The sequence below is a fragment of the Nicotiana tabacum genome, chromosome 3 (genome assembly GCF_000715075.1).
Source record: "Nicotiana tabacum cultivar K326 chromosome 3, ASM71507v2, whole genome shotgun sequence".
Lineage (NCBI taxonomy): Eukaryota > Viridiplantae > Streptophyta > Magnoliopsida > Solanales > Solanaceae > Nicotiana > Nicotiana tabacum.
This window is the reverse complement of record NC_134082.1, coordinates 42,156,130-42,168,112: the sequence shown is the minus strand read 5'-3', so window position 1 is coordinate 42,168,112 and position 11,983 is coordinate 42,156,130. Positions and strand designations below refer to the sequence as shown.

The 11,983-nt window shown below is 37.0% G+C and overlaps 1 protein-coding gene across 2 annotated transcripts; it reads left to right on the top strand.

Moving 5' to 3' along the window:
- The first annotated feature begins 8,296 nt into the window (after window positions 1-8,296).
- On the top strand, window positions 8,297-11,883 carry LOC142179421 (uncharacterized). Of its 2 annotated transcripts, XM_075249363.1 has the most exons (5): window positions 8,297-8,577; window positions 8,670-8,805; window positions 9,508-10,802; window positions 11,234-11,414; window positions 11,531-11,667. In XM_075249363.1, the coding sequence occupies exons 1-5, from the start codon at window positions 8,506-8,508 to the stop codon at window positions 11,560-11,562; spliced, it is 1,716 nt and encodes a 571-aa protein (XP_075105464.1). In that variant the 5' UTR covers window positions 8,297-8,505; the 3' UTR covers window positions 11,563-11,667. The 2 variants fall into 2 exon arrangements, with proteins under 2 accessions (XP_075105464.1, XP_075105463.1); XM_075249362.1 differs by having other exon boundaries at window positions 11,234-11,883.
- The last annotated feature ends 100 nt before the right edge of the window (window positions 11,884-11,983 follow it).

The window sequence follows — 11,983 nt, the reverse complement described above, 5'->3', positions numbered from 1 at the left end:
CTTGAACAGTCTGGCTCGGTGGATAGGATTTATTTTAAAGGCCAAATGGTCGAATGCACCATGCCCGCATAGACCACCTAAGCCATAACATGAAGCTTGTACATACTTATAATCTTTAATATTATGCACGGGAATGAAAGAAAGTTCCTACCTTGCTGATACATATTTTGTTCTTTAAGATTATTACATTTTATTCCTTAAGAATATCGAACCCAAACGCCGCCTCTATCCGGATCCAAATTCCTTAAGGATATCGAGCCCAAGGTCTGCCTCTATCTATATCCAAATTCCTTAAGGATATCGAGCCCAAGGCCCGCCTCTATCCAGATCCAATATATTGCCCCCACTCGGGGTCTACCGTCTGAAACAAACTCGAATGGATCGGGATGTCAAAACCCGGAGGCACAAGAGCCTATTAGGTAGTGCTTAAACTTAACAGGCTACGACCACCCTAAAAATGGCTCGGAAACGTCCAAAGCCTGTAATTAAAACATAAGGACTTCAAAATTCTAAACCTATTCGAAGGTTACCCTCGGCTAGATTATAGTCTAAAAACATTTAAACGAGCATTTTAAGGAGAACTTTCGGTCATCCCGAGCCCCCAGAAGTTTCAAACAAAACTTGCATCGAAAAAAAGTCTTGTTCGGACCTCCGTAAAATGACTTATTACTACAGGCATTTGAAATCTTTGCAAAAGGGATGCTAGAGGTAATAAACTTGAAAATTGCCAAAAGGGACATAACCCCTTATATATATATATATATATATATATATATATATATATTCCAAAATGTCTTTACAAAGGCCAATGAAAACGGCCTCAACAAAATAAGTGTACAAAATGCAAAAACAAAGACAAAAATTCCTAAGGCACTCATGCCTGATCTTCACCAGAACCCGCCTCATCACTAGAGCCGTTGGGGTCTTCTCCATCTTCGGATTCGTCGGAGCCCTCGAAACCTTCTTCATCCTCGGGTTCATCCATCTTCTTGGCCTCAACCTCGAGCCTATTCACCTCTTCGATCTCGGCTACCAAGTCGAAACCCCAGACATGGATTTCTTCAAGGATCTCCCTCCGAGACAACCGCTTCACATACTCAACAGTAACTTTCAGGCGGGCGTCGGATGCCTCAACATCAGCCGTATACTGGGCTACCATCTCTTCAGCATCAGCCCTGGTTGTTTTCAACTCGGACCTCATTATTTCGAGCTCCTTGCCAAGGGCATCCCGTTCAGTAATTGTCGATCCTAATTGAGCTTGGAGATCCTCATTTTGTCGAGCTCGTTCTTTGGCCTTCTCCTTCGCCACTTGGATATGAACTTCTACTGATGCCAGCTGCTCCAGGGCGGCCTCATTTTCCAAAGCCAGCCGATCTATTTTTCCCTTTCAGACATCAACCATGGCCTTGACCTCGTTCATATTGGCCCGAAGTTGGTCGATCTAGTCAATCTTCTGCTGAACCTGCAAAGTTTGGTCGTTAGTTGACATGGCAAAGTCTTCATTGCCAACCTTGAAAACCTTTACCTGTTCCACCAAGTCGGCATGCTCCTTCTGAGCCGCGTCTAACTCGGATCGGAGATCCTTGATGGCCCCTTCGTGTTGCTCGCTAAGAAGTTTATACATGTATCTTTTCTCATCAAGCTCCTTGGCCTCAGCCTCGAGCTAGTTAACCTCAGCCCGATATTGAAGAAAGCTTTCATGATGGAGTACCGAGGGCTGCAAAAAGATAAAAGGAAGAAGACATGAGAAATATCAAGAACTAAGTTGGAGGATAAAAGAGTGTAATGATGTCTTACCCGATTCAGCGCCAACTACGCTTCGTTAAATAGGCACGGCACGCCCACCTCATTCATTTTTGCCTGGTCATCTTCGGTTACCAGGCACCGGAGGTAACTTGCTAATCCCCGAGAGCAAAAAGAACATGGGCATCCTCCAGCACGGTGATGATTATCGACCTCTTACGTTTAGGATCCGTGCTCAGGGCGGGAAACTTGTTGATCAACTTTGGGCTCGAATTCAGCCCGTCAATTTCTGAAGACGGTTGCTTCCTCGGCAACTCTAGGTTGCCCAACCTGGTGAAGTCTTCCAAAGCGGTCGAGTCCACACCCTCGAAAGGGGATCGTCAGCACTATGAGTCCCTTCGTTGGATCGCTCCTTCACTGTTCGAGCCTCCTCAAGTATGGACTCGATATAGGAAGGCAACCTTGAAATATCTATAAAATCGAGCACCTCCTTCGAGGCATGGCCGACATCCCGAGAAGTATCGGCCCCGATATCTTTATCGACCTTTCTAGTCTGAAGGAGATCGGCCTCATGAATCTCCTGTTCAACAACTACCCGCTCCTCGGGGGAGCGTCGGCCCGTGGGCCACGAAAAAATCATCCTCCTCAGTCTCGTCTCTGAGCCGAAAGAGCAAGTCCAAGATGGGTGCTCGAAAGCTGGAGCTCTCCTTTGGCTTACGGGTTAACCTTCTCATTGTTTTCTTCTTATCTAAGATCCGGGAGCCCGGAGTCTTCCTTTTCTTCTTCTCTCTTGCTGCAGCCCCAAGCTGTCCCGAAGTGGAGGGATCAACGAACAAATCCTCGTCCCTTACTGAAGGCCTAAGTTCAACAATCTTAGGCAAACCTGCGAAAGGAAAAGTGAAGAAAAGAAGGTGAGCACGATACGAATAAGAGAGGCATATGTTACCTATTTGAGGAAGGGTCTTACCATGAGAATGGGCTTCCTAGCGGCCCCTCGAGAGTTTGCGCTCTATGAGCAAATACCCTCGATCCACTCCTTGAGCCGAGGGACAACGTTTGGGACTCGAGCAACAGCTGCACCACCACGAGTACTAGTAAGGAATGAGGAGATAAACATGCAATTAATGATTAACGGGAAGCTGTACTTACGAGATGCATTCCACTTCTCTAGGAATGGCATGAACTCGGGCGGGATCAGGCCTTCAGTCTTTACCCGTACAAAATGTCCCTGCCAGTTTCGGTCCCAGTCCTTATCGATACTCGAGAATGAGGCCTTACTGGCCCGGTGTGTAAGCTTTATTAGTCCTCCATGGAAGATTTGGGGACTACATAGGTGGAGTAAGTGATCGATGGTGAACCGACAGGATTCGGTCTTGTTCACGAAAAAACAAAGAAGGATCACAATCCTCCACGGTGATAAATGGATCTGACAGAGGCATACTTCGTACCTCTTGCAGAAGTCAAGAATCACCGGGTCCACCAGACCTAATGTGAAGGGATACGTATAAATACTTAGATATCCCTCAATACAGGTAGTAATGGCCTCCTAAGGGTCGGGACCACTATGTCCTTGCCTATCCAGTTGCTGTCACGATCCAAATAGAAGGGGCCGAGACGGGAACCCGATGCCTTACCCAACCGAATACCAACGTGACGTATCTTTCTTATCATACCATCATGGGTAAATGGGTCAGAAGGGCCGTCATAATATAACCAGAATAAAACATAAGGGACTACTTGACATAAGACAACTCAATATGTAATACAAACTTATGCATGTGACATATGGTCCTATAAGACCAAAATGAACACTCGTACACTGAACATAGGCTGACAAGACCATACAATCTTTCATATATATGACATCCATCTACAAACCTCTAAGAGTACATACACATCATAAAGGTCGGGATAGGGGCCCGCCATACCAATCAATACATGTCCAAATCATACTAACTAAATAGGCAACTGCGGAGCAAGTGAAGTGCACCAATACCTTCCGCTAAGCTGATAGCCTACTAGGAGGAACGTCAACCTGTCTATCGGGACCTGCGGGCATGAAACACAGCGTCCCCAGGCAAAAGGGACGTCAGTACGAATAAAGTACTGAGTATGTAGGGCAGGAAAACATAAACAAGAACAGTAATGTAAATGAGAGATAGAGGAGATACAACATGTAACATCTGAGTGTCTCTATCACGACCGAAACAGAAGGGGCCGCGACGGGCACCCGATGCCTTACCCAACCGAGTACTAACGTAACGTATCTTTCTTATCATAGCTTACATACAAAATAAAGTTTAAATTGGATAAACTAGTTATTTTATTATTTTTCTAATATTTAGCACTTTAAAATTAATTAAAATATGCTTAATAAAAATCTTCTTATTTGAATTACTACAAAGGAAATTCTAGTATTTAAGATATCAAAACCAATTAAAAATTACCTTATACAAATCAAACAATTTGTCCATAAATTTTCCTATCTTTTGTAGGTAAACCGTGCATATCATAGTTTTATAAAGCATTTCAATGTACACTTTTCTCTCAAATTAAATATTTAAACTATTGATATACATTATGTTATATAATTATTATCTTGAAAAATATACTTATGTCTGTAGGCATATAAAATTGTTGAATTTAAATTCATAAATTAATTTAGACTATATTTTAAATTTAAGATGTATATTAATCCATATAAATTTAATGGGCTAATATAATTTGATTAATTATATAAATCCAAAATATACATGAACTTAATAAATAAGTTCAAGTTTATTGGGCCACAAGTGATGATGCCAGTTTAGTAAGCCCAAGTTGTGATCCCCCTAGAGCTCCAATTTAGTGTTACGTGTCAAATGACGTGGCACGCCAAGTCAAACGGAAGAGCTAATAGGATCATGTCACATGTCAAATGATAAGGCATGCCAAGCCAAATAAAAAGGCCAATAAAACTGCGTCACATGTGCTTCTAGCCAATCAAATGTGGCATTGTCGTGCTTCAATCAATTGATCGGGAAGAGTTTGTTCTCCTCACAACTCTTCTCTTCCACAACTATAAATATGGGTCTTCATAACTCAAAAAGCGAACCGGAATTTATAACAAGAATCAAGAGAGAGCTCGTGGATCAAACACTGCAGATTTCTCTAAAAGATACAAACATTCAAGTGTTCTAAGGATTAAAAGATCAAGACGAAGATTCAAAAATAATCTGCAAGTCCTTGGAATAAAATACATCAAGATCAAGATCAAGATCAAGCTTCAAGCACTTGAATTAAAATAAAATAAAATTCAAGATTTCAGAGGATTCATAGAGATTGTAACATTCATATTGTTTAAAAAATAAAATACTACGGTTGTTGCAATATTTTTCGGTCTCAATTATTTTCTTGACGCAAATTTATTGTCTATAATATCATCAAAGTATAGTTTATTTTTTGACTAATTTTTTTTCATGTTAATTTTCCTAATATTCTGATCTTTAAAATCAACTAAAGTTTTATTTATTATTTTTTTGTATAATATTTCACAACTATACTCAATAATTATTTTAACCTGCAAACATCATACACGAGACAAATAGAAATATATTCTATATGAGAACTTACTTAATAATTGTAAAATATCATACAATTAATGCTTATTTTCTTGCAAACTCGAAGCAATGCGGATGAAACAATAAAAGTTAAAATGTATTTTTATTAACATTAGCATTAATTATTTTTCTTTTTTTCTAAAAACATTCCAGCAAATGACAACTTTCTATATTTTTCCTATATATTAAGTTATTTATTGTAATTTATTAACTCGACAGTAGTCATTTTTAAGTTTATATTAATTATCATTTATCAAATTTTTTGTAGGAGCTACACGCCAATTTCATTGTTTACCCGTAAAACGGTACAGTTGAATTTATACGTGATTTATAAATAAGTAAATCGATTTGATCCCAAAATGATAAATAAATTAAACAAGAATGTAAGACTTAGCGTTGAAATCAAGATAAATGTAGCAAAAATTCTGGTTCCGGGAGCATAGCTTCCGCTTCGGACGTGATTACCATTTGCATTGCTTTTAATCTGCCTTCGGCCCCGAGTATCGCTTTATTATGTGAGAATTTATATGAACATATTTTACCGTATATACTCTTCATTCCTAATGATAAGACCAAAAGACTCAAATTTTCAATTTGTATTATTTGACAAATTATCGTGATAAAAATATTATTTACTTGTTTTTTTTTATATTTAACAAAAAATTTCTATAAGATATACGTTTTTTATGGTCCGAAAAAAATTAGACGGGCTGGGTTCGGTGGCAAGGGCCCATACGGAAGGCGTGAGCTTATGTTCTGTCCTACTATATTTGTTGAAACGATAGAGGTCATTCTAAAAATTGTTTGGCCCATACGGAAGGCGTGAGCTTATGTTCTGTCCCACTATATTTGTTGACACGATAAAGGTCATTCTAAAAATTGTTTTAACATGTATACGCAGACTTATAATGAATATATAATAATTTTTTATATTATCAGGTCACCTTATCTTAGTGATATTTTAAATAAGATCACAACTCATAGTATTACAAAGTTATATATCTTATTTTTATTTTATAATTCAAACACATTATTCAAAACTATTTTTAAAACTATTTAACATGAGAACACACGCCCTAAAACTAATCTATATTATTATAAAAATACGAATAAAATGTTGGATTATAAAAATAACCTTTTAATATTAAGCATAATAAGTCATAATAAAAGGACATAATCGGAATTCTAGACATTAGCCTTGTAATCTTATTAGTTTTAGGATATAATAATGTATTTTAGGAATCCTACATGATTACCTTTATGAATCCTATTAGTATAATAATTTTTGGGAATAGATATTAGCCTTGTAATCCTATTACTTTTAGGATATTACTTCTTAAAAAATTCATATTACTAATTTAATTTGAAAACGTATTATATTGTCCAAATCTATTTAAAACAGGAGAGCCTATATATGATTATAAAAGCATTGATATAATATTGATAGACCAAAATAGCTCTAAAATATTAAACTGAAGAACTCATAGGTAAAGGACATAGCTATAATAACTTTTTTCTTGGACTACAATATTTTAAAAATTGACCAAAACAGAAATGTAAAAGTTAGCTTGCCACAATTATACTTATGATCTCAAATAAAAAATATTCAAATGACAAGAAATATAAAAGTAAGAATAGATCCAACATTCAGTGACTTCTTGCTTCGCGTAGAAACGAATAAGAGCATCTAATAAAAGATGATTTGGTTCTTCTAGAACACTTAGTTATCAACCCCAATGGTAATAGTAGTGCATTTAATAAGGAAAATATATATATTTTCATCATTAAAAAATGCAATTTGTGCAAATTACAGATAGAAATTAAAGAGCTATCTTAGCTAGCAGAAATGAATATGTTGATCAACTAAATAAAAGGTTCGTTGCTAAGTTTTATGGTAAAAATAAAATAATTTTCAGTTTTGACTCAACGGTAGATGATGCCAATAATAACTACTAAGAAGAATACTTAAATACTTTAATACCAAATGGCCTTCTACCGTACATGTTTGTTGTCAAGTTCATTATTTTTTACGTGTGTTAGTGTCGCCGTATATATAATAAACTAAATTAAAATTAATCTTCCATTGCATATAGGTTGATTTTGAAGAAATATGTATGTCATTCTACTGAAAACTTAGATCCGTTGAATAGCTTATGTAATAGTACACATATGGTGTATAAAATTTTTGACAATAACGTCATACATGCAGAACTTATTATATTGGTCAATATGCTTCTAAGTATGTGTTTATCCTCGAATTCAACTTTCGTTTTCCTAAACTAAGGAATATCCTTTTAAATTTGTGTGAAAATAATTTTCAGTATATTTATATTTTGTAGTTATAATAAATAAAGCACAACGACAAATATTCTAAATATTGAACTATATTTACCACAATATATTTTCCTACATGAATAACTATATGTTGCACTTTCAAGAGAGATATCAATATCGACAACAAGAGTTCTAGTTATGACACAGTAACCAAAGCATTAGAAGGAAATATATACAAAAAGACACCGTCTATAAAGAAGTATTCGATAAGATACCATCGCATTAGATACCTTTAAACTACAATACATAATTATCTACTTAATATGACTAAAATTGATCATTTATGTTAGTTCTGATGATATCCTTTCATTTTGAATTCACGTATTATGCTAATGTAACAATATTTTTCGACATTTAGAAGATTATTGTAGTATTATATATAAAATTTCTCTCATTAATTTAATTTATTATTCCTTTATATAAATAAATATTTAAACTATTATGTGTCATTATTAATCTGCAATGCACATTTATAGACACTAGTATTTGTACAAATGTTTATGACTTTGGTTTAGATTTTTTTCTTTTTTAAAATACTTGTCGTCCGAGTTGAACCGAGACCCGGTTCGATATACGCTGTCTGCGTGACTGATAAAACCCGAAGGGACGAAGATATGCCCGAGTCGGTCCGGTTCTGAAGTTTTCCAACTGTTTAAGAATTCGAAAATAGGGTTTAGCCTAGGGGTTCTAACTTCTTAGTTAGCTGTATTGGCGGTTGAGTGAACCTTTTCAATGCTAGGGTTCAACTGAGGGATTTATGCAAGCAGTAATGCCTAGTCTCCGTGCGAATGCGTAAATTTCTCAAAAGTAAAGATTTTAAGGTTTTTATATGTACGAATCAACATCAATGGCGGATGATGTAATGATAAAAGAAGAGCTTACAAATCCCTGCTGTATATCTGTAAGCATTTCGAGTTAGGGTTTCTATTTGCTTTACATTCAATTTTCTTTTGTTTCTTTAGTTTTTGGTTGATTTTTGCACTGTGTTTGCAGTGGAAAGAGAAGTACAGTAAACTGAAAGACGGCTACGCAAAGCTTGAAGATAGGAGAAATGCGCTTCGTAAAGGTCTCTCCATTTACGAGGAACAAGTTTTGAAGATGCAATCTGAAAATCTCTCTCTCAGGAAAGGTATTTTTACTTGTTTTACTTTGGATTCACCCTTTACTTTCTGAAAATGAGTATTTTGAGTATTAATTTTAAATTAGAAGCATAGAGAAATTTATAAGTTACAAAACAAAAGGAAGCAAAGGAATAGTTTGACGGTAAAACTTACTCGCACATGGTCTTTACATCAAACTAGTGAAGGCTAGACATGTGTACTTCATACACTGATTTACAACTTAAACATGGTAAAATGATATGCATGCTCCCTTTAATTTTTAACTGCTTTGTTTGGTTTGGTGTAAACATCGGTGCACGTAAATATTTACCTAGTTTGACTATACCGAGCTGCTTGGTGAATTTGTCGAGCTGCGCATAAGGTGGTCCTGATACCTCATTAAGAAAATCCCTAGGAGTTTTAAACCTTTATCTTTATTGGCATCATAGTATCTTGGTGTGTAGTACTTACTATACACAGTGAGAATATGTGACCTCCCAATAGCTTAAGTGTTTTTTGATTTTTGAAATCGTAGTAGCAAGTTTTGAGTTTATCTTCTGTCTGAAGGTTAGTATGTTAGGAGTTCTCTTTAAGCTTATCTAATTTTAGGCATACTCTCTCTGGTCTTGTTTATCTTTGCTAGTGGGGTTGTTCCCCTTGTTGATTACATGCTCTGTTTCTTGTCATTGACAGACATTGACTTGCTGCTGTATTTTGTTCTTTTTTTCCAGCTGTTGAGGATGAGAAACTTAGGGCGAACAATGAAAAGGAGGAAAACATAAAGGAATGTGCTTTAAGGGTTTCTTTAGAGAGTGAAATTGCTGGGTTGAAGAATGAGATTCTTTCCTTGAAGCAACAATCGGTGGCTAATGATGGAGGTAGAGAAATTAGAGAGCTTAAGGAGCATCTCACTGAGAGAGAAAGCAAGGTAAACGAGCTGAAGGTGCTTGTCGATAAAGAAAGAGTGAGAGCAGAGTCAGAGAAGAAGAAGGCTGAGTTGGTGAGGAAAAAGGTGGACGAGTTGAGGACAAAATTGAAGGTTGAGAAAACAAAGGCTGATGAAGAAAGGAGACTTGCTGATGTTGAAAGAAAAAGAGCCGAAGGAAATAGTCTTAATTTGGAAAATCTGAAGAAGGAAGCTGATCAAGTGAAATCAAAGTTAGCTTCAGTGACTTTGGAGTTTGAAGATGCTAAGAAGCAGCTGGAGGCAGAAAGAGAAAACACATCTAAAGAGAGAAAACGTGCAGATGCAGCAGTGGCGAAAGCTGCTGATCAAAAGAAGATTGCAGAAACCAACCGCAAGATGGCCATGGATGAAAAGAGCCGGGCTACTGATCTATATCGTCAGCTTGAACATGATAGACAAAAGATTGATAATTTGAAGAAAGAGATCGGTGAACCCATGGCATCTGGTAAAACGGTTAACATCATACCTCGTAAAGGGACAACTATAGGAACTGCTCAATTCTCACCTGAGCTTGGTCCAAAGGCAGTGGAGAGAGATGTTACCATGGTAGATGTAATTGGGAATTCCGATGCAGACCAAAAAAGGCTCCAGGAAATGGAAGAAAAGGTGGTGATTGAGAAAAAGCGTGTCAAATCAGAGATGAAAAAAGTGGAAAAGCAAAGAAAGGCTGCAGAAGCATATAAAAAGAAGGCATCAGAAGAAAAAAATCGTGCTGATCAGCTTTCTGAAGAGGTCAAAAATTACAGAAAGAGGGTCGAAGAACTGCAGAAAGAAATTGAAAAGCTAAGTTCTGCAAGGTCTTCTGTTGATTGTCCTCTTCGTGCACTTGATAGTAGTGTGCATGTTGAAACTGCTAAAGTTAAGCTGTTGCAAAAGCAGTTGAAGCTTGAAAAGATGCTGGTAAAGCATGCTAAAAAAGTAGCTAAGTTCGAAAAAACCCGTAATTATATACTACAGCAGAATCTAGTTAGCTTAAAGCAGGAGCTTGTTCACTTCTCGAGACGTCTAAACATACTGGACGGTTGCTTCTTTCAAGGTGATGAGCATGCCCCAGAAAAGGTTTGTTTCTCTTGTTCTTGGCATTGTTGACGCTCATATATAGTAAGGAAGGTGTTTTTGATTATGTTTTCTCAAGAAACCTTGGGGAAGTATGTATTTTACTTGGAAATTTTCTACCAAAACTGGAGTTGGTAAGAACAGAAACTGTGACTGTTTGAACAATTAGTTTAACATTTTCAAGAATTTGTTGAGCTTCATTAACATTGACTATTTTTGAGGTCATGCACAATCTTGCAGAATGTTTGGCAGAATCTTGAAAATAGTATGTGATATGTTCAGAAAGATCACTCCTATTTACCTGCCCCATTTTCAGATAAACACCCATTTAATTTATATTTGGTTTGTCTTTATTCCTTTTTTCCCCCTCTAATTAAATGGATGCAAGCTCTATTTCGATGGTCTCTTAATGATATGATCTTCCTGCTGTGCAGGTTTGCAGCTTCAACTTGAAAAGCAAGTATTCTAGTTTGGTAGCTTGTGACACGCACTGTCATTTTGGAAATGATTCCGTGCAGTTAGCTGCTGTTGGGTCTGATCTGTCCGAGCAAAAGATAGAATGTAATGTACGTTTGCTTCCGATGTCTGGAGGGAACAACCCTGTATCATTATCAGGTATTAACTCTAAATTGGAGCCTTTACTTAGAGGTTCCAGCAAAAAAGTGTTACAGAGTTCTGCCATGAATTCCAGTTCGGCATCATTTTCTGATAGGCTATTGGTGGGCTCACAGGACAAATGTGCTTCCGTCACAACATCAGCTAAATCAGCTGAAGAAAAATTGGACGTAGAACTGACCATATCCAGTTTGCCTGGAGATGCAAGAAAAAAGTGCATTGAGAATGTTGTAGCAATTGCTGACAGTAATGTCAAGAGTCCGATCAGTTGTATTTCTACTGAGAGGAGAGGTCCACATTATAAGAGGATGAGGAGATCTGTTGATGCCACTAAATCTAATGGAAACTTAAATTCCGGGGGTAACAAGTGGCAAAGGCAGCTTTCTTGCACCGCTTTGTTCCTGTTTCATACAAAGAAAAATTTGTCAGTTTTGAAAATGATGGTTGGTTTGTGTCCTTGAGGATACGTGCAGCGAGCATTTTATATCTCGCAAGAAAAGAAGAACATCCTGTGAACTAGGCCTGCATCCTTTAAACAAGAATAGTGTGGAAAAGACAAAGCTTGACAG

What these genes read in the sequence shown, in the direction of transcription:
- LOC142179421 (XM_075249362.1), top strand. Translation starts at nt 8,506, where the DNA reads ATGTACGAATCAACATCAATGGCGGATGATGTAATGATAAAAGAAGAG. An exon ending in CAAATCCCTGCTGTATATCT is followed by an intron (nt 8,578 to 8,669) that starts GTAAGCATTTCG and finishes CTGTGTTTGCAG; the next exon opens with TGGAAAGAGAAGTACAGTAA. An exon ending in ATGAGCATGCCCCAGAAAAG is followed by an intron (nt 10,803 to 11,233) that starts GTTTGTTTCTCT and finishes CCTGCTGTGCAG; the next exon opens with GTTTGCAGCTTCAACTTGAA.